The 26,278-nt window shown below is 32.2% G+C and overlaps 1 protein-coding gene across 9 annotated transcripts in view; it reads right to left on the minus strand.

Annotated features, from left to right (window-relative positions):
• The window catches only part of LOC145276755 (endophilin-A3-like), a 557,457-nt gene that overhangs the window by 258,955 nt on the left and 272,224 nt on the right, over window positions 1–26,278 (minus strand). For all 9 annotated transcript variants that reach the window (XM_080127997.1, XM_080127994.1, XM_080127991.1 and 6 more), the window contains exon 4: window positions 101–241. In XM_080127997.1, the coding sequence (XP_079984123.1) occupies window positions 101–241 (141 nt within the window). The remainder of the gene's footprint in view (window positions 1–100; window positions 242–26,278) is intronic.

Below are 26,278 nucleotides of genomic sequence, written 5' to 3' on the forward strand. Positions count from 1 at the left end.
ATGAGCCAACATGGCTAATTTTTCTATATCATATGCTCTCAATCATTTCATGCCCCATGCAGATAAAAACAATGAAGTGGAAGCAAAATTGAATTCTTACCAAATCTGTCTTCACCAAGATCTTTTCCATATTTGATCATGGTTTCACCCAATGTGCCTTCCGGTTGAGGATAGGCTGAACTCTTTGTTTGGCCACGAATTTTCGATAAGGAGTTAAAAGCCATCAGTTTTGCTCTAGAAGCTGAAATGTATAAAATATATATATGTGAAAATAAGAATAGAAATACAATTACCATGAGAAATATTTTATTAACCATATCACACACATGTAGAAAAAGAAAATACAGTCAGACTATCAGACTCTTTGCAATCAACACCTCAAACTTCCATTCTACAGAGATTTTTATATCTCCAACAAAAAAAAAAATGGAGTAAAAAAAAAAAAAAAAACTTCAAGAGGACATTATATGGTTGAAAGTTTACTCATTCATTTCTTTAAGGTAAATAAATAATTTGTGTTAAAGAAAGAAAAGATTGATATGTTTTTTTTTGTTTTCTTAAATCTATATAAACATGTATGTATGTATGTGTGTGTGTCTGTTAAAATAAAGATAAACTCTTAAAGAGAGTTCCATTTTTAAATCTCCAAAAGAAAAAAAAACAGCTTGCCGGATGATGGAGCGAAAAAAAATGAATTAAATGGCTTGTGTGGAGCCTCGCAGCAAATGTAAGAAGGGGATTTATGTGTATAGCGTGTTTTAGGTAATTAATATATTGTTTGTTGATTGAGATTGTCGGACTGACTTCCTCATCTTGGTTTTTATAGTCACAACGTTTCGGCCATTTTGTATCGATACAAAACACCTGATGATGGCCGGAGGGCAAAATGGCCGAAACGTTGTGACTATAACAACCAAGATGAGGAAGTCAGTCCGACAATCTCAATCAATGAAAACACCTCATCTCAAAAATACAAACAATTAATATTGTTTGTTGTTCCTTTTTATATATATATATATATATATATATATATGTATATATTTTTCCCTAGTTTATAACTTGTTGCTTTTGCACGATCTTTATTTTATTTTGTATATTCTATATCTCTATATCTATTTCGAAATAGTATTATATATATATATATATATATATATATATATATATATATATATATATATAATGGACTCTCCCGTTGTGTTCGACGTATGAGAGCCAAAAATTCGCTTTGTTTTACTCTGCCTTCAATGCTTGTGCTGCATGTGTGACACGAGCCCAGCTCTGCTCCCACAAACCAAGCCGCACGACTCACAGGATACAGGCTGGGAAGGTGCTGTTTCTCCTCTTGCTCTACAAAGATTTGTTTGATTTGATAGCCGTGTGTCAATGTATGTGTTAATGCCCGCAAAACATTTTTCCCTCCACAATTTTCTATCCGCAGCATCTTCTTCAAACGTTTTTGGGTTCAGGCCTGCGTGCTTAAAATTGTCTTTCAGCTTATCCCTGTACCTCAGAAATGGACGCCCCACGTTTCGATTACCCTCTTTCAGTATATTATATGTATATATATATATATATATATTAGTCTGAGGTTTAAGGAGAAAGATGCCTTAGAATCACCACCAATAAATTATTTATGGTTTCCCCTTTTCATTCTTCCTCTTTCCCTTTTTTCTTTTCACCCTTGCGTCTTTTCCTTTTCTTCCTTATCTTCACTAATATATGTAGGAATGATAGTGATGGGGCAGGGATTTTCTAAAAATTCACATTCCCATACTATGTGAACCTATACACACTAGTATGTTTAAGATTTAGGGCGGCCATCACACACAAATACTATTCTTTCTAGTCTTCCATTACCACTATTTCGATCCTTAACCCCCTATCTTTTCCCATTCATTCCTATATCTAAGCACAGACTAAAATCCGCACCCTGATTGGGTCTTATTAACATACAATCAAATCTTATTTTTCACAACATTTGATGAAACCTCCTAATATTAACTCGCTGTGATGGTGAAGACCTAATATTTTCATTGCAATCTTTGCTTTCGTATAAACTGTATCGCCTAAAGAGGTCTCTAGTTACTAGAAACTAGCTGACCAAAACATGCTCATGACTGTGTAGCAACATATTACTGCTTATGTAAAAACAAATAAAGAGTATATATATATATATATATATATTATTTATTCTTATATTTCAGATTTTTCTTTTAATTGAGCACTCTGCTGGATTTCTTCCCCCCCCCCAAAAAAAAAACTAATCATATATATATATATATATATATATATATATATATATATATATATATATATATATATATATATCAAATTTTAGTCATTCAATAAATTTAAAAATTCATGACGTGAAATAATTTTATTCTGAAAGTATATATATATATATATATATATATATATATATATATATATATATATATATATATATATATTATACATACACTGTACACCACATGTCTAGAATCTTAAATGAAATTTTGATCACATCTATTAATTTTGAATTTAGAAAAATGTTTAAAATTTGGAACTTAAGTTTAAAGTAATCTTAATAAATCATCACAATTGGATGTTCATTCACAACCTCAACACTTACATGATATATTATTATCATTATTATTATTATTATTATTATTATCATTATTATTATTATTATTATTATCATTATTATTATTATTATTATTATAGAAAAGAAAATATGCGACCGGGCGGCCTATATTTCATGTAAATTGTCACCACTAAACTGGGGCCATATGTAGATTAAAACTCTTCCTGAAATGTATCATATTCCCAAGACGGTTCTCATGTCTAGCCCATTTCCTTCCAACCCTGATCCTTTATGCCAACCTCCCCAAATTCTTTATGTTTTAATTTTCTTCATGATTTTTTTTTTTACACACGAACGCAGCAGGTGCGTGCAATCATATTAGGTATCTGCCCCAGATTCTGATCAATTAACTAAGGCATGGACATTTGAAAAAGAAAACTATTTTGCACCACGAAAGAGCGTTTAATGCGACAACACTTGAGCTAAACGGATTATGTAGCTGAGATTTCGGTTGATGTAAATATACTCAGATTCTTCGCTCATCCACAAGGAGCCTTCAGAAGCAGCGGCAAGTGAACAACGATCAATTCAAAGAAAGGAAGCGTAGCAACAACAACAAAAACAAAAAAAGGCTGAATAAATAAACCTGAAGGGGAAATGAATGCTACTTTGGTTCTTAGAAACGATTCAAATTGATATTCAATGAACAATTGACCCCAACAATAAGATGCAATGGTAGAAAAAAAAAAGCTAACAAGAATAATGAACAGAAATGAACGCCAAGACGCATTAGAAGTATTTGTTTAGAACTCAGATCATTTCAAACAACTGCCCACCTATATATTGCCCTCTAACAATGCTTTCACTATCTATATATATATATATATATATATATATATATATATATATATATATATATATATATATATACTAGCAAAAGTACCCGTCGTTGAATGGGTTCAAAAACAGCCTACAGAAAATGGACTCTGATTTATGAAAGTATGATAGGTTATGAAAAGGAAGGGTTGTAAAGTGATAACTTCGAATTTGGGGGATATCAAAACCAAAGCAAAAAATGATGAAAGTAAAAATAAAATAGATAAACCCCATAATTTATTATACCATACCTGTTCACACTGAAACACTTATCACAATATTCTGTGGATCTATATTAAAAAACCTTGTTAAACTTTGTGACATATTTCCATTCTATGGAGGTCAGGCGCGAACGAACACCCCATAGTTTTATTATACCATATTTCTTCAAACTGAAACATAATTATCGAAGTATACTTACGCAGACAGATATGAAAAGTCTTTATTAAAGTTTGTGCCTATTTCCATTCTATGGAGATCAGGTGCAAACGCAGACCCCAGAATTTATTATACCATCCCTATTTGTTAAAACATACTTATCAAAGTATTATTATGTACATCTATGTCAAAAACACTTGTAAACGTTTTTTTTTTTTAATTTTTAAATTTTTTGTTTCCTTACTTTGTGGACCAGACGCATACGCAGACCCCACAATTTTAATGAATCATCATTATGCCAGATCAAACATACCCATTCCTGTGTCTCGATACATCTTCTATCATATGTGATCAGTTTTCTTTAATAGTCAATCATATAGGAGCCTATTCGTGACCAGACACACACACAGATGTTCAGCTTTATATTATATACATATATGGTACAATCACATTAACACACACAGTTTCTTGCTAGATCACCGAAGTTAAGCAATATGGAGTTTGGCCAGTATCAGATGGGTGACCATTTGGGAAGGCTAGGTGGTTTATGTGCCGCACCGAGTTGTAGAAATTTCCAGGTTGGTATTGGGGTGCTTTAATTTACTGAGATGCACCCCTAGTCTTTGTCAAGACATGCATCTAGGAGAAGGAAACTCTGATGTAAAAGCCTGCGGTCTACTGTATACTCTGTCCTGTGGCAATCATCTGCATCGACAATGATTAGCAGTAATACCAAAAAGTGTATTTAAGCTTGGTTTCTACATTTTGCATAATTGCAAAGAATCTAAGATGAAGAAGTTCTAGCACATGGAAGTGCCCTTGTCAGTGTGTGTTCAAAGAGTCTCTACCAAACTCCTCTCAGAATATTTGGTCTACAGAGTTGAAATTTGATATATAAGGTATTTGAACCTGTAGCACATTTTCGATTTGATTTTTTAGCAGGTAAAATTTGTAGCTAACGTGTAAAAATTGAAATCATAGCAGTTGACTTTAGCAGGTCATGTCAAATAAAACATTACCTGTACTGTAACTTTTAAGCACAAAAATCAAACATTCATAACTCAAAGTCACTTTTTCATATTTCTTATCCATCTCTTGGTAGCTCAGATGGTAACAATGCTGAAGAGATAATTAATGACTAAGGCTCGAGTGCTAAACGATCTGGTTTTGATTCTAGCGAATGGTACCAAAGTTAGTTATTTTATCCTGTACATAATATTTTGATTACAGAAATTCACCTCTGGACCAAATTACCATAAGTTTGCAAATAACAAATGCCACATACAAATTTGTTTCTAGACTATTATCCACTTCATTATGTAACTTTACAACTTCATTATAGACAGATTTAAATAAAATCATACAACTCATCGTAGGAGAGAAATCATCACTATTGCCAATATCATTAGCGGGAGTAGTTCCTATTTTCCTCTAATCCATAACTGCTCTCACCGCCCCCATTCTAACTTGAAATCATTACTTTATATCGGATAATAAACAATAGAGAATTGGCTCTATGATCATTAATAAGAAATCTGCATGAATTAAAATATAATATTTATGCATATTTTACTACTAGGCAATGCGAGGCGGTCTGCTAGTATATAAGTTAAATACATGTATATGTTCTAAGGTTAAACTGTGTCAATAATACATAAGATTTAACCTTTGCATTTGGGAAATTACTTTATCCTTTAGTTCCTTTTTTTTGTTTTAAATATAAAATTTTTATCATGCACTCCATGACTTCTGATGGAATCTTATCAACATGGAAGTTCGTCCTCAAATGAAAGATTTAAAATTCCGATTCTCTGTTCTAAAAATATTCAACACAATTCTGGAAAGCAATCTCAAGTACAAAAACATGTGTCTTTAAATGAAACCTTACGTTTCCTGTGTATGGTATTCAATAATACTCGCAGGCCTTGCAGAAACAGAAAACTAGAAATATGATCTACTTTTAAGGAGGAAAATCACACAAAGTTAGAAAAGAAAAAAAAGTTAACTTCCCAGAGGAATAATCTACATTCGACAGGAAATAAGACCCTTGCTATTGCTTAAAAATCACCCTGGAATTTCACTACTTTCTATAATTTTATGTCAAACTGTAGATTCAACAAAAACATACAGGATTGTGTTACACACAAAATAAACCTCTGAACATACATGTATAAATGTTTAGAGCTGTACATAAGAACCCGTGGCATAGTGGAAAGTGCACTTGATAAAATTCAGTTGTAAAACTTTTCCAAAAATACAATTGCAAATCACTTAGAACTTCTACGTCGTGGCTGACAGAACAAGAGCGTGCTGCCCCCATCGATTAAATAAAGAGTTCCATTTGAAATTCTATGCAGATCCATGCTGAGTCCGGCAGAGAGATTCCCAGATTTCGACAGATTCCAGAGTTCAACAAAATACACCTGAAGACAGTCGGAGGCAAGACTGACTGAAACATTGTGCAACAAACACACCAGATGAGAATAGTAGTCTGAAGAATACAAATAAACAATCCTCATCTAAAAAAATTCAGGACCTTTATATTAAGTTGTTTGGAAAGATCATGACGATTTTTAGTATTTCATGTTTGGACACGTTAAGACATGTTGCACTTCTCCCCAACCGATGAATTTGTACACATATTTTTTTATAAATTAAAAAAAAATATCAAACCATTAGGAATAATGCTAAGTAGATTTTACCAATAGAATGAATGTCGTATTTTGGTGACTGAAACTAGTTTAGAGAATAGACCAGCTGACCCTCCTCTCATTCCCCCAATTTTAACCTTGAACCATATCTTAATTTATAAGAAGATTTACTATAGTGGAAATTTTTTTGTAAAATTTTAAGGATAAATAAAATTTAACTTTAGCATAAGATCTACATAGTACTCTTGTAGTTTGGTTGATACCAATTTTATGAGGAATTTTTTTTAAAACCAGAAACAGCAAAGATTCAATTATCAGCTAATCCAGAAAGATAACGATTTTTAATAATAGTTTATGCTATAAACATGTCATACTATTTGACAGATATAATTTGCGGTTAGAGCATACTTGAAGCTGCCATCCAAGAAAGTTTTTTTTAAATTATTGTGCTAATTTTGGAACTCTTTGAAAATGGAATATTTAGCCAATTATTGCATTTTTATTTCCACAAAAAAAAAAAAAAAAATGAATCTTAAGCATCCCCCCAGCCTTTTTTTTCTTTCTTTGAAGATTATAATGTTGGGTATGGGGCAGCCAAACCAGCTGCCAACGTTTCCCTGCTTTTTATTGAAACCAGCCGAGAGCTCTTTTTAGTATGCTCATTGTTCCCTTAAGTGAAATTGTCTGGATCTCTTTTGCATTTGGATCCTGGATATGACCTTAAACTATATCCGATATCAGGCTTTCAAGAGTGTGGAGTCACCCCTTAATTGCCATTACTCCCAGGTCCACTCTGACCCAGAGTGGTAGTACCCATTAGGGTCCCCACTATGTTGTTTTTTTTTAAAGTCTGTTTCTATTTAACCCAAAAACAAATATAATTCTATTCAAAAATTTTTCTTCAAAATCACTGTATTCAGCATAAAATAACCTGAAAAAGATTGATATGCCATAAAACAAAAACAATCAACCAACTTTTGCACTTGGTTCACCAGGTATATTAGTTAGGTAGGACTTCAGGTTTTTCTTCATACGCCCTGTTGCACCTATGATAACTGGTACGATTGATATCTCCCTGAAATTCCAGTTTCTTTTCATATCATACATGAAACCTTGATATTTGGTCTGTTTCTCCCTTTCAGCCCTGCAGCGTACAGCGAAGATGCTTCAGTTAACAGAAGTGTGCGGAAATTATTTGCAAAATTTAAAGCTGGATATTTTTACCTTAATAATGAAGAACGCTCAGGTAAACCACTATATTTTTTTTTTTTTACATAGGAGTCACCACTTATCAAGGCCCAGAGGCCACTTGAGGATAAGGGTTAAAGAGTGTACAGTAGTCAATGGGACAATATCGTAGTTATCGTTAGTAGTGTGAATTTGGTAAGTTGGATTAATTAAGGGGACGGCTCATCAAGAACTTGTTTATGTTGGACTTGAAGACAACCATGTTGTAGTCAGCTAGAAAGCAGGCAAATGGAAAACAGCTCCACAAGCATGCAGTTCTAAGAAAGAAACTGTGTTCATGGAATCTACGTTTAGGCACAGATAAAGAGTGGGGGAAATTATTGATAGTATTTTCAGCTGGAAGAGTGTTTCTCATGAAAGTTTGGCGGGGGGGGGGGTATACTGGAGCTCAGACGAGCACTTGCCAAGAAAATAACGATAAAGCAAAACATGCTCGCAACATCTCTTTTGTGAGAAAGAGATTGCAGGGAAAAGAAAATGGGCATCTCCTACTAGGCTACAAAGTTTATTTTGAACTCTGTCAAGGCAGGACAAGTCCTTTCTAGCAGCTCCTGCCCAGATGTGGCACAATACTCTATCTTTGGATGTACCTGGCTCTTATATAGGTAGAGAATTGCATCAGCAGTGAGATATATAATACTGTTCAAACAACAAAAAGGATATGTGCACTGTATGATAAAGTTGATTTAAATGACAAAAATGTATGGTAGTGGCTTATAACATTTAGAGCTGGAGATTTTAGCCTTAATGTTATGTAATAGGTTGAACACAAGAAAGTATATGTTAATCCATCTATTTATCTATATGCATTATCGATATATCTCTTGATCTAGTTATCTATCTATTTCTGTATCTATCTATCTCGATCTATCTTTCTAACTGGACAGATAAACGAGATAAATATGAAGAATACTGATAAAAACTGTCAAAATATGATAAAATCATATCATAAACAAGTTTACTGGAAAATCTTATCAGCTGACAAGATCTACGTGCGAGTTACGTGCATCATGGTTAGCTGGAGATCATGGGGGCTGGAATTTGGACGTTGAGCAGAACGGACGGGTTAACAGGTCGCCCCCCCCTTTCACTGAGGAGGGGGCTGACAAGTCTTAGAATGGAGACCTAGAATTAACCACGCAAGCAAAGATATTCACTTTCTATTCTTCTGCGATTGACACTTGGAAGGTGAATAAAAACTATATAAAATACAACCAGCGTTCTTGGAAGTGAATAAATATTCATCAAAACAGGTTCCAGCCTCTCCTCCAAGAACAAGAATTCCAGGAGAACCAAGATCAACGACGCATGAAACTAAGGTATGTCCAAATTACATGTATCACATGCACACACATCCGCATATGAACATTTAGATGATCATAGCATTGGAATATAAATAGACAGCAGCAACATAACTTAGGGTTCAAATAGTGTAGAATCAATAATAGATATTTAGGACACGTATACATATCAGGATGAACCCTTCATCCCAAGTACACATATCGACATGGTTCTATGGTACACATAACAGACCCCCTTTTTGGTATCATGATACAACATTAATACCGAAGAATGCTAAGGGAAACCACACTTTATAAATGACAGCCAAATCAGGACCATAATTAAGAATAACCCACATTACATAACAGATACTGCATTGAAAATACACCCTTGGCAATCGGCTCAATAGTCACTTTGATGTCTGGCTGAGGTAGGGTTCTGTTCCAACAACAAAAAAGATATGTACAGTGTATGCTGAAGATGATTTAATTCAGAGAAGCGTTTTACAAAGTTTAGAGCTGTAAACTGTAGCTTTAATACTTAAGAATGCTGAAACTGGCCAACACTGTACGAATGACAACTGAATCAAGACAATAACTGAAAATAACCCACACGACACAGGAATTAGCAAAAACGGTTTAAGATATCAAAATCTACTACTCCTAACTAACCTGACAGGCAACAAAATCCCGCCCCTTGACTGTATAGGTCACCAGATGCCAAAAAAGCCTCTCCTTTAATAGTTTCTTCCCTCAAACTGTTAAACTTTGGAATTCCCTCCCTGTTTCATACTTTCACAACTGTACTAACACATAATTCCTCTGCTCAAATTCCTACTTAGAATGTGCCTATAATGCATAGTAACTCCTTACGTCTCAGTGGTAATGTTTCTTATTTGTGATTATGAATATTACATTAAATATTTAATGAGATATATATATATATATATATATATATACATACATACACAGAAGCTCTGTATCTAAGCTCCACCTCACATGTTGAGCTTTTTATTATTCCGATAAGTCTCCATTCCTTTAATTCTTCTTGGTTCCCCCTCCTCCATATATATATATATATATATATATAGGTTAAAAAAATATACATGGAAATTAAACTACACAGAATATTCCGCCTTTTATTCTTATGAAAAGCTTGACAAATTCTCACAAGAATGAAACGCGGAATATTCTGTGTAGCTTAATTGCCACATATATTTTTATAACTTACTACCTAGCTCTACCTATGTATTGAGCACTGTTGAAGTAAGTAGTAAAAATTTACGCATAAAATTATATTTTCATGTATTAATTTATGTGATTAAATGAAGTAGTCATATATATATATAATTTGAGGTTGCTATTTTTTTAAGGTAAGGTAACCAGTGAAAATATAACGAGGTTAATACAAGAGTGCTCAGTACGGAAATAGAGCAAGTTATGTTTTCACTAGAGACCTCTTCAGGCAACAATGCTTATATTCAAAAGGGAATCAGATTAAGAATTCCGCTTTTGAATATAAGCGTTGTTGCGTGAAGAAGTCTCTAGTTACTAAATACTAGAAGAACCAAAACATGCTCATGACTGTGTAGCAACAAATTACTGCTTATATGAAGACAAATTGAAAACGTAAAAAATATATATATTACTTTAATTTCCTTTAAAATTCTGTATGCACTATCCTAATAACGCAAAAATAATTATGAACAAAAGATATTTATTTTAATAATACATTTGAACATGTGTTGCCTTTGTAATACTAAAACAGAAATCTTCAGGTCGCAACAGCTGAAACTGATAACATTGCTTTTCCAGGCTTTTAAAAATGGCTGCACTGTTAGCTTTTCAAGTTTCGTTCTGATATACCGTATTTAGAGGAAATATTGGAAACTGGGTTAAACATATGACAACAAATTGAAAAATAAAAATAACTTTATGAGCCAAGAATTCTGACGTTGCCTTAATTTCTAACTCTAGGTATTTGCAAATAACGATATGTAATTTTAGCCTGACAATTCTTTACGGGAATAAAATAGAGGAAATATATTTTCATAACGTACTATACACGCTCACATAGCGACGTAAGACAGTTACGCCATGTGTGTTTGGAATTCAATTATATTTTAGAATTTGGAACTAGAGGGTTCCTATAAACACTACAATAAATCAGCATTTTCAAAATTTTATTTATGTTTTAGCAAACTTAAGATATCTACATTTCTTCTCCAAATCCTTTCTCATTCCATATAAGAATCTTTCCAGCAGTTCTTTGAGGAACATACATTTGTCTCTGAGGAGTTGTTTAGTGGTCTTCCGCTATTCAACAAAACATGTAAAAAACACTTCAAAAAACTTCAAAAACAATGAATAAAAAAATTATGAGTATGAATTAAATGCATCAATTTTAGAATGATAACTAATGGTATATATATATATATATATATATATATATATATATATATATATATATATATATATGTTTGTTATATATAAACATGTTTACATCCTGCTGCTACAAACAGCCACTTGTTTCAATCAAACAACAGATATCATCAGGCAGCGACTTGACTATTCAAATGTTCAATGAATAATCTTTGAATGCGCAAATATACATTTCCTCTCCATTGTATAATTATCACTATTTTAGTCGTTCCCATTTTTTGGTAAATATTCAGATTATTTACAACAGAACACCGACCACTCTAATTTGTATTTTTAATAGGTAATCGAGGTTGCTGACAACGAATCTGATAATCAAACCCGGGGCAAATTTACCGTTTGCATGGTATTAACCCCTGAACCCATGAACCACTTTCAGCCATTTTGCACTTGTGATTTCAATTCTAGCTAATTGCACCAAAGTCATATTTTTTTTTTTTAACTTTTGAAATCACTATCATATATTGGGCAACATATAATCAATAGATAACTGGCTCTATGATTATAAATATGAATAAATTAAATTATCATATTTAAGCGTATTTTATAACCGAGCAATCTGCGCAGTCTGCTAGTGTATGTATATATATATATATATATATATATATATATATATATATATATATATATATATATATATATTGTCAGATCACCAAAGTTAAGCAACGTTGAGCCTGGTTAGTACCAGATGGGTAACCGTTTGGCAATTCTGGGTACTGTACATGCTCTCCGCTTATCTCGGCATTTGTTTCCGGTCGTCCTGTACATATACTTCATTTGCCACTGGTATTTAACAATGTCGACTCAGGAGAGGCGTGGTTGGAGATTGCGCACCTCCAGCCACAAAAATTTCATGCGCAGACACCCCTTTGTAGGTATCCATAATCTGTTAAAGACTGAAAAGACCCGTGTTTATATATATATATATATATATATATATATATATAAGAGTCACCTTGTTTGTGTCTGGGGAATGATCACTACCAAAATCCGCTGTCAATTTCTAGTCTATAGACTTGAAACTTAACCTGTGGAACAAATTCGATTTAGTCTTTAGCCAGTAAAATTGAAAAATATTGAAAGGTGTGAGTCGACTTTAAGTGCTCTTGTACGCATGCACAAATATACATTTATACCTTTTACAATGTTATTAAGTTTTTCTATGCATAAGTACATAGTACAGATGGTAATGAATAAAGCTGTAGAGCTATATGTTTTGGTTTTGATTCTAGCTGATGGCATCTAAATTTTTTTTTTAAACTTGAAATCACTACTATATATTGGGTACAATATAATAATCAATAGAGTATTGACTCTATAATACAAAATCTGCATGAATTAAAATATATGTAAGTATAGTTTATGATTGAGCAATGCTAAGCGGCCTGCTGGTGTGTGTGTGTGTATATATATATATATATATACATCCATGGTCAAAATATGGTGCACCTATAAAAATTTTTAGATAATACTTTAAACCTACGCATTTAAAGGTTAAGAATTGTACAGTGAACATTTGAGAGCAAATGTAAATATTTAACAGTAGATTGTAGTATTTATTTGCTTTAAAGCCTCTTTCAAGATTTTTAGCTGAGTTTCATACTAAATTTATTCCAATATTCAAAATTATTAATTGTCATACTAAAAGCTGTTTCTTATTTTTTCAGGTAATATTTGATGCCTCCAAAGAAGTAGCTTTCAGAGATTAAAAGGGTACAAATTGTTGATTTATTTGGTGAAGAATAGTCTAAGGTAGGAATTTCCAGGAAGATGGAATGTTCAAAGAAGAGAGTTCAAACAACGATTAAAAATGTACAAGGAAACAAAAGGCCTTTCAAAAACAGAAAGGACAAAAGGACAAAGCTGTAAAATGTCTACAACCGCCAGGCACAACAGATCTTTGAAAATAGCATCCCTTGCAGATAGGAAGAAAAGTTCCTCAGAGTTTGCTGATGAACTTAGGGAGGATGCAAACAAAAACATATCAGCTCGAACAGTGAGAAGATTATTAGAAGCAGGATTAAAAGGATGCAAAGCAAGAAAGAAGCCATACTTGTCTCTGACCAGCAAAAAAAAAATGACTGGAATTTAAAAAAAAAAAAATGAAAACTGGACGCTTGATGATTAGGCAAAAATTGTTAACAGCTTCTATTTCCTAAACTTTGAAAGCAACAATTAAAATAGTTATATGAATACACATCCATAACATTAAAAAAATTGTAGCAAATTCTCATTTTTTTCATCAGATTTTTGGCACCCCTGCAGCGCTTTATGTTCGCCATAGGGGGAAAGGCATTTCATCCTGATTGTGTGGTTCCAACGTTCAAATTTGGAAGCGGAAGCGTAATGGCTTCTTCAGGCACTGAACTGTTGTACAAATGTGAAGGCAGAATGAACTCTACAATTTATGCTAACATGTTGGACCAGGTTCACCAAACCTCTTTGACTAAAATATTTAATAATAACATTCCAAGTGATGTAATCTTCCAACAAAACAATGCCCCCACGCGATACGTCAGAAGTTTCAATGGGTTGATTTGAGAAAAAAGGGGATTACAGTAATGAAGTGGGCCCCCTCAATCCCCAGACCTAAATCCCATTGAAACTTTGTGGTCCCAGCTAGGGAAAAGAGTGAGAATGCACAAATGTTTATCAAAGAAAAAAAAAAAAGAATTAGAGACCAAACTTCATGAAGAGTGGCAGAAAATATATCCTACCACCTGCAACAATTCAGCCAATAACATGCAAAAACCAATAAAAAGTTGTTATAAAGGCAAAAGTAGGACATTCCAAATATTGATTGTTGTTGAAATAGTGTTTATTCCATTATTCTTGACCTTTAAATATATAAGTTTGAATCATAATTTCGATTTTTCATTCATGCTCCATAATTTTGACCATGGCTCTATGTGTGTGTGTGTGTGTATATATATATATATATATATATATATATACACACACACACACATACACTATTGTCCTTTTCTCCTCCTTGGAATCTCTTTTCACAGAAGAGATGTTGCAAGCCTGTTTCTGCTCTACTGTTATTTTCATGGCAAATGCTCGTCTGAGCTTCAATCTACGTCCTTCCCCTGAAAAAACTTCTGAGAAAAAAAAAGAAAGAAAAAACACTCAGCTAGTTTACAACCACTCCATCTGTTCTTAAATCTAAATATAAATTCCATAAACAAAGCTTTCTTCCGAAAATTGTCTGCCTGTAGAATTCTATTCCAAGAACCTGCTTTCCAGCTGACTACAAAATGGTTGTCTTTCAAATCCAATGCAAACAAATTCTTGTTGAGCCGTGTCCCTTAAATAATCAAAATCAAATGACCACTGTACATTCATTAACCCTTATCCTCAAGTAGCCTTCGAGCTTTGATAAGTGCCGATTCTTTGTGAAATATATATATATATATATATATATATATATATATATATACACACACACACATACAAAGTGTCCAAAAGTCAATGAAGGGTTTTGAACTTAAACAGATTTTTTTTATTTTTGATGATATCTTTAATTATTTAAACACAATCTAAGACATTGGAAAATTATTTACAAAGGGGGGGGAATGCAAAATTCAAACAATCTTTATGAAAAATAATGTCTTAAATGTTGCCCATTTTTAGTTTTGCATATTTGTGCTATTTTCAAAACATCATTTATGACAGATTCCAGAATCTCTGGATTGTAATTTAACTCCTTTATTTCGTTCCTGATGTTTTTCTTCAATTCTTGCTGGGTTTGGGGTTTGTTAACAGACTTTTTTAAGATATTCCCACAAGAAAAAAATCGGGACTAGTCAAGTCTGGGGAACTAGGTGACCATTTGACATTGTCATAGGGAGAGATAGTATGCGGAGCTGAAAATAGGCAACATTTAAGACATTATTTTTCATAAAGATTGTTGGAATTTTGTATGTTTTTTTTTTGTTTTTTTTAAATTTCCCAATGTTTTAGATCGTGTTAAAATTACAGAAAGATATAATCAAAAATAAAGAATATATTTAAGTTCAAAACCCTTCAGTGACTTTTTAGACATCCTATATATATACTAGCAATGGGTGCCCAGCGTTGCCTGGGTGCTTGGAGGTGTATGCTGAGCAAAAAAAAAAAAAAAAAGGGGAATTTTTTTCAACTTTGACCCCTATTATTACCCCTTAACATTTATTGTTTTGGGCTCTAATCAAGTTATTAAGTTAGAACCATGTCCAAGGAACCTATATCTAAAATTTCAAGTGTTTAGACCCAAAATTGTCGGAGGAGTTTGGTTGAGTTCTTAAAGGTAAAATCGTTGAACTTTGATTCCTTAACAGTCAAATTTCTGGCCGAAACCCGATCACATCGATTTTCCCAAATCTCAGTATTCTGTATATCAAATTTCGAGTCTGTAGACTAAAAATTGATAGAGTTATTGCGTAGGGTGTGTACACAGACAGACACACACACGATCACTTTCATATATATATATATGTATATATACATACATACACACACACACACACTCTAGAAGGAATAAGCACACTTTCGCCTATTTTTAGTTTTACTTTTATCACATCCAGTTAAAACTTGCCGCCTTTTAACACAGAAAATGTCAGGGTTTTCACAATTAATAATAATTCAGTGTTTGGTAGTTGGTAACTTTTTTTTTTATTAATTTGTTTATTTTTCTAAATAAAACTTACCATTTTTTGTTTTTGTTTGGTAATCCAAGGATTTAGCTTTGTCTGGTGGACAGAGTTGGGATAATTTGTCTTTAGCAGGTTATCTTTGGAATAGTCATTATAGAAATATTCAATTGAAAAGCTTTTAAGCAGGGAGTCACAATTGGCAGAGAGTGTTATGACACTAACCTAACATTATGTAAACACCTTGTCTGACCCCAAAAGAAATGTAAATGCTGAATTGGAGGGAAAATGACATTCCTCTTTAGAGACAACTTTTTTTTTTTTTTTGTAGTTTTGCTATTAACCATATTATCAGAAAGTGGGTAGGAGACATTTGAATGGGCAGGCCGTCAACAAACAAAAAAGTTTTAATACACTATATCTGTACTAGCGGGAACTGTGGAAATTCCACAGCGGACTCTTTCATATTTAATATATTGATGCTGGTATTCTGTGGATAATCAACGTAAATGGAGGCGCCTTGATATTATTGCAGCTCTTTTTTTTTCTTCTTTAAACTGCAAAAGTATTTATCTAAGCTAGCAGGGACGCCCGTCATAGCCTGGTCATAAAATACGCTTAAATATGATATTTCAATGTATGCATATGTCGTATATATAATTATAGAGTCAATTTTCTATCGATTCTTATATATTAAAAAGTTGTAATTTCAAAAATAAGAAAAAATATATATATATTGGGTACATCAGCTCGAATCGAAACTGAAGCCAAAACTTTTGAATATATATATATACTAGCAACTCAGCTCGGCTTTGATCGGGCCCTATGTACTGTTCATAACTTGCCCTACATTTGAATACACTTTATGTAAGATTTCAAATGTTTAGACCAAAATTTGTCTGAGTAATTTCGTAGAGACTGCAGAGGTCAATTTTTTTTTTTAGCTTTGACCCCTTAACATTTATTATTTTGGTCTCAAATTAAAATACAAAGTTTTACCCATGTCCAAGTTATCTACATCCAAAATTCGCAGAGGAATTTGGTAAAATCTGCAAAGGTCAACTCTTTTAACTTTGACCTTTCAGCAGCCAAATTTTCATCCAAAAGCTGATTAAAATGCTTGCCGCATGTCTGAATACCCATTATGTATAAATTTAAAAATTGGCTGAGTAGTTTGCTAGACACCGCAAAGGTCAAATCTTTTGAACTTTTACCCCTTGGCAGCTCCAATTTTCAACCCAAACCGATTAAAAAGTTTGCTCTATCTCTGAATACCCTTTTATGTAAAATTTCAAAAGTTTAGACCAGAAATTGGCTGAGTAATTTGGTAGAGACCGCAGAGGTCAAATTTTAACCCCTTAACATTGTTTTGAATTCAAATACATTAAATTAAAAAGTTTGATCCATATCCAAGTAACCTACATTTAAAATTTCAAGTGTTCAGACCCAAAATTGGCAGAGGAGTTTGGTAGAGTTTTCAAAAGTCAAGTCGTTGAACTTTGACCCCTTGACAGCCAAATTTCTGGCTGAAAACCGATTAAAAAGATTTTCCCAAATCTCAATACCCCTTATGTCAAATCTCGAATCTCTAGACCGAAAATTGACAGAGTTATTTGGTAGGGAAATGTACACACACACATTTTCACTTATATATATATATATATATATATAATTGAGTTCCTTCAACTATAATCGAAATCGAAACCAAAACTTATGAACAATTTTTGATAAAATTATTTTTTACAAAAAAATGGAAAGTCATAGCAATTAAACGATAGTCACTCAGAAGAAAAAAAATGTAAACGTGACACACAAAATAACACATACGCTATCATATTAATATACAGATTGTATTTTCGTCTGTCTATATATCCGTTCTGCTTTTTCTCAGACCACTGACTGAAATTTTGTATGGACCTTTGTTATGATAAGGTGCAACGAACTAAGTATTATGGTAGCCGTTTGATGCACAATTAAAGATAAATAAGAATTAGTATTTCACATTTAGTATTTGCACAAATTTAACCATATTTAATTTGCATATCCAATTGTAGCAGCAAGTCTTGGGAACATATTTACCAGAAAAACAGTTGAAAATAAGTCCTACACCTTCCATTATGACTGTTGATGTAACAATGTCTAATGACAACCTGACACATCGATGGTGAATATACCCGGCAAACCAAGTGCAAGAGAAATACAAACAATTGCACTTAAAGAGACGGTTAGAATCTTAAAAAGATCTCTCGGTTAGAGTAACTAAAATAATGGGAGAATGTTTGTCATCTGATAGAATACCTCATCCCCAGCAAAAACAAAGTGATAAAAAAATTAAAACAAGAGGAACCATCAATTTGGCATAAAGCACTCATTATAAGTCAATAGGCCATAACTTTTGACCGTTTTATTATCGAGAAAGAATTACAGATCAAATAATAAACATGATGTAACAATGTCTAATGACAACCTGACACACCGATGGCATCCATTAGCTTCAATCGACTGATATCCAATCATTTACAATTATTAATAAGAATTGTCAAACGAGTAAAGATCTGAATAAAAATACAAAAAAAAAAGTGATGATGCGTCAATATGCAAACGGTGAATAATTGAACTGCAAATGTAACTGAAAAAACAACACTTAACAAGTTAGCACTAAGCATACACGGCGTTCATCCAAGTATGGCGTTCATTTTTCTTTCTTTTTAATTTTTATTTTGCTCCTGGGAGTGTAGTTATATTAGATTATTACCATCGTGCTCATCATTTGCGGTTGCATTGTATCAATGCTTCACGAATGGATGCACACTACCAGGCTCCGAATAATTCAGCAGAGAAGAGGAATCCTAGAGTTGAATAGAACATTTATGGTATACTATATTTCTAACAATGTGATACTAAATGAATGTATATAGCCATTTTTGTTGTCAATACTTTGGAACTATTTAGATAACAATTAATAAAAGAAAAATAACAATTGAGAAATTTGTTGCATATTTTTATGAAAAAAAAAAAAAAAAAAAAAAAAAAGAAAAATACTTGTCCCAGGACAATTTAATTCACCCTGAGCAATACATATTTTCACTAATTCTATCTATGTCCCCTTACAAGGGATTAAAATAAAAATGTGTTATTAAACCTTAAGTCTAGAATCATTATTCCAATTTCTATCCAAATCCCTGACATGATATTAAACTATTAAATGTATAAAATTTAAGGCTTAAGCTAAAGAGGTCTTAAGAAGAAAAGGAAATTCAAGGAATCTTCTTTAGTTAGTGTCTTATTAACCATGGATAAAATTCAATGTAAATATTAAATATTTAAATGCTAAGTTGCGTTTCCTTGTTTCATCCTCATAGGAAATTGTCAGGTTAAAATGCAGAAGCCCATGTGTAGCTAGCTTAATCGCAATAAGTATATTTTCTAGCTCTAATCACATATTGAGCACTGTTGAAATACTAAAAATCAATACATAAAATATATCTCCTTTTAACATGCTATACAGATACATAAAATAATATATATTTTATATATATATATATATATATATATAAAATAATATATATTTTATATATATATATATATATATATATAAAATAATATATATTTTATATATATATATATATATATATATATATATATATTTTTTTTTTTTACATGTATGTACATAAGATTTTGTATATCTATTTTTATTATTTACTTCAACAGTGTTCAATACGTAAGTAAAGCTAGTTAGTAAGTTTTGAAAATATATATAGCAATTAAGCTACACAGAATTTTCCGGGTTTCATCCTTGTGAGTATTCCTCAGGCTATTGAATAGAGTTGATGTTACTTTATGTTTTTATATAATCGCGCGGTACAGGGTTTGCTAATCAGCCAATCAGATTCTTTGTTATTCACACAACCATTTATATTATTTATAAAATTTAGGATAGCAAATTTCTCATTCAACCAGAGTCTACACAGGTCATCTAAGTTTCTACATGTGCTGGCTTGCTACACTTTTTTTCCACTCAATTATTGGTAAGCACCAACTTTCCCTAAGCTCCCAGCAGTGGCTCACTAATGCTGTTTTTAATCGGCATTTTTTTTTTTTTTTTTTAATATACTCTGGAATACAGGGAGGTAATTGCTGCGTAATATTTCTTGCTATTCAGATTTTCTTTGCAAAATATTGTAGCCTGGTAAACGATGCTTTTCGTTAAGCATTTATTTTGTAATGAACAGAATACTCAAGTTACAATCTTTCTGCTCATTGTTAGTGTTTTTATTTCTACTGGCATGGGGTTCCCGGCATTGCCCGGATGTTTGGAGGTGTGAGTTGAGAAAAAAAAAAGTGGTAGTAGGAAGGCAGGCAGGCAGGCAGGTTCGAACCCGTACCGCGAAGGAGGAAAAGAACGGTGAAAAAAAACGTGACGTCTTTGCTGTTACGACTACAACCAAACCGGAAGTGATGTAGGCTTAAATTAAGGTTAGACAATCGAAAAGAGGGGATGACCTTCGAAAATATCGGTGAAAAAAGCGACCCCTCTCTGTAGAAAAGTACCCAGTTGAGGGTGAAGAAATTAATGTTTTTAGCCAATTTTTTTGTATTTGTCGTCTGAAGGGTCGAGCTTCAAAACGATACTGATTTTGTGAAAATCAGTCACCTCTGTTGAAGGCTTTAGGCAGACATGCAAACATATATACATACATTTATATATTGGTAGCTCAAATTTTCGACCCAAACCAATTAAAAAGCTTGCCCTATCTCTGAATAACCTTTACGTAAAATTTCAAATGTTTAGACCAGAAATTGTTTGAGTAATTTGGTAGAGACTGCAGAGGTCAAATTTTTAAAAACTTTGCCCCCAATTTTAACCCCTTAACATTTGTTTTAGGCTCTAATCAAGTTATTAAGTTAAATCCATGTCCAATGAACCTATATCTTAAATTTCAATTGTTTATACCCAAAATTGGCAGAGGAGTTTGGTAGAGTTCTTAAAGGTCAAATCGTTTAACTTTGACCCCCTTAACAGCCAAATTTCTGGCCGAAAACGGATTACAAAGATTTTCCCAAATCTCCATACCCTTGTATATCAAAGTTCAAGTCTGTAGACTAAAAAATGACAGAGTTATTGTGTAGGGAAATGTACACAGACACGCACAGACAGACAGACAGACAGACACTTTCACTTTTATATATATATATAGATAGATTAGGATTTGCGTCATTACTATTACTACTAATTATATTTTTGTCTTTTGTGTTATTTTTGATGTTCTGTTGGTCACTTCTTTTTATTAACTTTTTTGTTGCTTCTATTTAATATTTTATTATGTGTTTTATGTTGTTTTTATTAAAGACGAATGATTTTTCAATTACATTTGTATTTGAAGCTATTCTATTTCACTATGTTCATAAATAAAGATTTTATCATCATTTGAAGTGTGAGTACATTTTTACATTTTGTTTAGACATCCTATATATATATATATATATATATATATATATATATATATATATATGCGCTATCAATCACATGGTTAACTAATTTATATATTAGTTTTGAAGAATGACATTTTGGTTGTTGTGTTGGTCACTTTTGGTTTTATGTTTTTATTAAAGATTTTATGTAAGATATGTGTTATTTTTATTTATTTATTTATTTGCGAACTATCATCCTCATCTTTATAGTTGTTGTTTCACGACGTTTCTGCCAACTACTGCTTTGGCCTTTGTCAGATAAAATATACTCGTCTAAAAAAAAAAAAAAAAAAAAAAAAAGAAATTCCAATAATTAAATAGATATGTTACTTCCCTTGTCATTAGTTACCAGATTTTTTTAATTTTATTTTTTTTCTTAATACCCCTTAAGCTTAAATACTGCAAAGCATAATTTTTGCTGGAGGATACACACACGTTTTTAGAGTAAATGCTAACATCTTGCCAAGTTCTGATAACAGTATAGACAATTACTTAATTTAACTCCCCCCCCACACACCAACCCCCCCCCCCGCACAAATTTAATAAAACATTTTTGCTTTGTCTTTTATGACAGGAAATTAACGCTCATTACTTTTAATAACAGACAACAACAAACGAACGCAAGAATTGTCAACAATGGACATGCCAGCAAATGTGTCATGCTTTGCTCTACAACTCAAATGTTACTCCCTTTTTGACCCCCAAAAACTTCCTCTTCTTCCCCTTTTTCGGCTTCTCCCTCAAAAATCTATCCATTTACTTCGAATAAAAATAACCACGATTTAGGATAAAGAAAGGGGAGATCAGATCATAAACTAATCTGAAAGTAATGTTGCTGCAAAAAAAAAAAAAAAAAAAAATATTTTAATTTATTATTATTTTTTCTTTTAGTTACCTCCCCACGAGGACAGAGTTAGACATGAGGTCGGTTTTTAATATGGAGGGAAACCAGCTCCTCAAAAAGGGGCACTCTGGTCAGTTATAAAAATTAAAAATGTATCAGTCATGAAGGATTTCTCCTCCATTAGCAGAGACCAAAAAAGTGTAGTGCAGCATCTGAGGAACAGATACTACAATTTGATCGTGGCCGAACCATTCATTCTAAGGAAGGAGCGTTCAGATCATAAACTAATCTGAAAGTAATCCACAAAAATATTTAAAATTATTTTTAGCAGAACATAGAGAATAAAGACATTTTTTTTCTATCTATAAACCTGAGGCAATTTCAAACATGAAATGAAATGTTTCTGGATTATATTTTTAGATGAGGATTCTTAATTTGTATTATTTGAATTATTCAGACTACTGTTCTCATATAGACTTATTTTGACAACGTTTCGGTTGATGTAACCACAAGGACCCATGGTATAGCAGATAATGAAAGCGCACAAATTTAATAAAACATTTCTTTTGTTTTGTTTTATGACATAAAATTAACACAAATTACTTTTGATAACAGAAAAGCACAACTGAATAAATGGGCAGGTCATTAAATTTCATTAAAATTGGAGGTTCTTATGCACTTATTGAACCGTGCTGAAATAATAACGTTATCATTTAGAAAGCCATTCTTAATATGGGGAGAGGAGGGTGTTTTGTAACTATTCTGTACTTTCATCTAACAATTTAATAATAAAAAAAAAAGATATCGTAAAACTTGAAAATACTATTTCAAAGATAGCATGGTTCAATAAGTGCATAAACACCAAATTATATATATATATATATAGTTAATGTTTAGAGAAGGGTGGGAGGTCTGCCCCTATAGCTCTCTTAGAGGGGACACAGAGATTCGGTCATTGAAGAGTGCATGTAGATTTGGGACCATTTCCATTGTATTCTTTGGAAAATTTCAAGCATAAATACACTCTTAGTTCTTTATATAGATTCTCTAACCTTTCCTTCTATAGGGAACACACACACAAACATTGAGTTTTATATAATGAAAGATTAAAGTAAATATAATATTAGATTGGTGTAAGTGCCGTGTCAATTTGAATTAAAATTCTTGTATGTATCAGTTGTTTGCTTTAAGAACTATTTCGGGGATTCAAAAAGAAAACTGTCATTTCATCATGGTTCTCCAGCAGTGTTGATCAAACACTCCTTGCAAAATAAAACATATCAAGAAAAAAAAAAATATCTAAAGTAAGTGTTGTGTGAATTCGAATTTCTAAGTTAATGTTATGGTTTAAATGTTGAAAGAAGAACGAGAAGGCTTGGAAACAGTGAAATGAAAGCCGAAGTAAGATTACGACTAACTCTCATAGAGTCTCAACTCCAGACTTCTCAATAGCAGAAACTGGTTACCGAAAGTGACGTTAGAAATAGTCCATTGTCAGAAGGTGCCACTCCAACAGTTAAGCCAACACAATGCAATTTTATGTTTTTTAATAAACAATTCAGACATGGAGTCAATTTGTGTGTTTTTTCCTTTTTCTTTACTTGTGACATAATGTCACTAGAAAATCTAAGTCCGTGCGTTCTTAATTATAATTTTTATTCAAGTGTTCTAATCAGGATGAAAAAAAAAATCACCATTTAAAACATAACCTTTGATTTACTAGTGATATTATGTCACAAGGAAAGAAAAAAAAAAAAAAACGATTCTATGTCTGATGAAGACGTATATCGTTGAAACTTAAACTGTTTTTTTTTTTTTTTTAATTTTTAAACAAATTAATGTTTATTTATAAAACAAATTCTTTGTATTGGCTTCTTAACTTGGAAATCCTAATTCAAATGTAATATTAGAATATCTTCACTGTATATTTTATTCATATTAACATTTATAGAAAGGATTTTATTGCATTTTTTATGAAACAAAAAACATCCTTTTTTCACATTACAAAACCATACAAAGAAAAAGTTTGAAGTAGACAGAGTAACAATAGTCTAATATATAAACGGCTATATGTCTGTGTGTCTCCATATTTTCAAACTATCTCCTCCGAAACTAAAAGTCGCAGAGCCTCAAATGATTCGATTTTTTATGGGCCAATCTTTTACGGATCTTTAGTCGGTTAAAATTGTTTTTAAGGAGTCAAAAATGAGTCAAATTGAAAAATCGTTAAACATTTTGTACATTCATCTTTGTTTATTTTTAACTGGTTTATATGGATGTCACTTGGTACAGTGGTAACGTCACCAGCTTTTAATGCTATAGTTTCGGTTTCGATTCTACCTGATGGCGCCTAAATACATTTTTTTTTAAAACTTTTGAAATCACAACTCTATAATAATATATATGAAATCTAGACGAATTAAAATATATTTAAGCATATTTTACGACCGGGCAAAGCTCCCCTCCCCTCGCTAGTTACATATATCTAATTTAAAAACTATGTCTGTCTGTCTGTCTGTCTTCATATTTTCAAACTATCTCTTCGGAAACTAAAATTAACAGAGCGGCACTAGGGGCTTCAAAGGATTGGATTTTTAATGGATCGTTCTTTAATGAGTCTTTAACCAGGTAAAATAGGTTTTAAGGGGTCAAAAAGGGTCAAAAATTGAAAAAAAAATCGTTATACATTTTGTACATTCATCTTAGTTTATTTTTAATCAGTTCAAATGCGTGGTGACGTCACTATAGTTTCGGTTCTAGCTGATGACGCTCAAAATACTTTTCAAAAAAAACTTTTGAAATCATGACTTTAATAATATACAAAATCTGGACAAATTAAAATATCATATTTAAGCGTATTTTATGACCGGGTAAAGCCAGGTGCCCTACCCCGTTAGTGTGTATATATATATATATATATATATATATATATATATATATAATAAAATAAAAATTACAATTAAATTTACCAAAATGATCCAACATGGTAAAACTAAAGTATATTATAAATATTAAAGAATTAATATTTATAAAGTAATCTCAACCAGTGTGAATGGAAATTCAATTAACTTTCTGGGATTTATATTTTTGGATTTTACCGTCATTGGATAATTTACCTTTCACCAGACTATCCATTCACGTGAAATCACCTTTTTCTTCACCCTATTCCCTCTGCTTCACTTTTTGTTATCAAATAAGATCTTTGACTTACTTGTAGTTTCATCAAATACTTTTGTATGCAAAATACGATCCCGCATTCTGCTTATTCCTACACTCTGATGAGAAGGAAAGTATTTCTTCGAAACTCCGTGGATTAAGGACTATCCACTTATTAAGTGTTTCCTTTTCAGATTAAATATGTTTTTAACTCTTTTTCAAAGTGTATCACTGGAAGAACACAATATATATATACATATATGGACCCTCATGTTGATTTCGGTGTATAAGCTTTGGCACAACAACTTATGTTGCCCAGAAATCCACACAGATGATTTGTTTATAGTGGTGAAGGGTTTGTGCAGGATCAATAACACTTTTTGGTACCACTGCTAATCTTTGTCAGTTTAATGTCTGCCACAAGACAGAGCAGATAGTAGATTTCAGGTTTCTACATCAGAGTTTACCTCCTCCTAGATGCATGTCTTAATGAAGACTAGGGGATGCATCTTTCCCAGTGAATTAAACGAGCCTTCAGATACCAACCTAAAAATTACATACAATGTCTAGCCTTCTCAAATAGTTACTCATCTGGTACTGGCCAGGCACATCATTGCTTAACTTTGGTAATCTGGTGATAACCAGTGTGTTACCGTGATTATGTCATTTACATATATATATTGAAACCATGAAGCGAAGACCTATTATTCATGAGTAAAAGTAAAATATGTAAAACA

Source organism: Euprymna scolopes, chromosome 5 (genome assembly GCF_053919585.1).
Source record: "Euprymna scolopes isolate OS-2025 chromosome 5, ASM5391958v1, whole genome shotgun sequence".
Lineage (NCBI taxonomy): Eukaryota > Metazoa > Mollusca > Cephalopoda > Sepiida > Sepiolidae > Euprymna > Euprymna scolopes.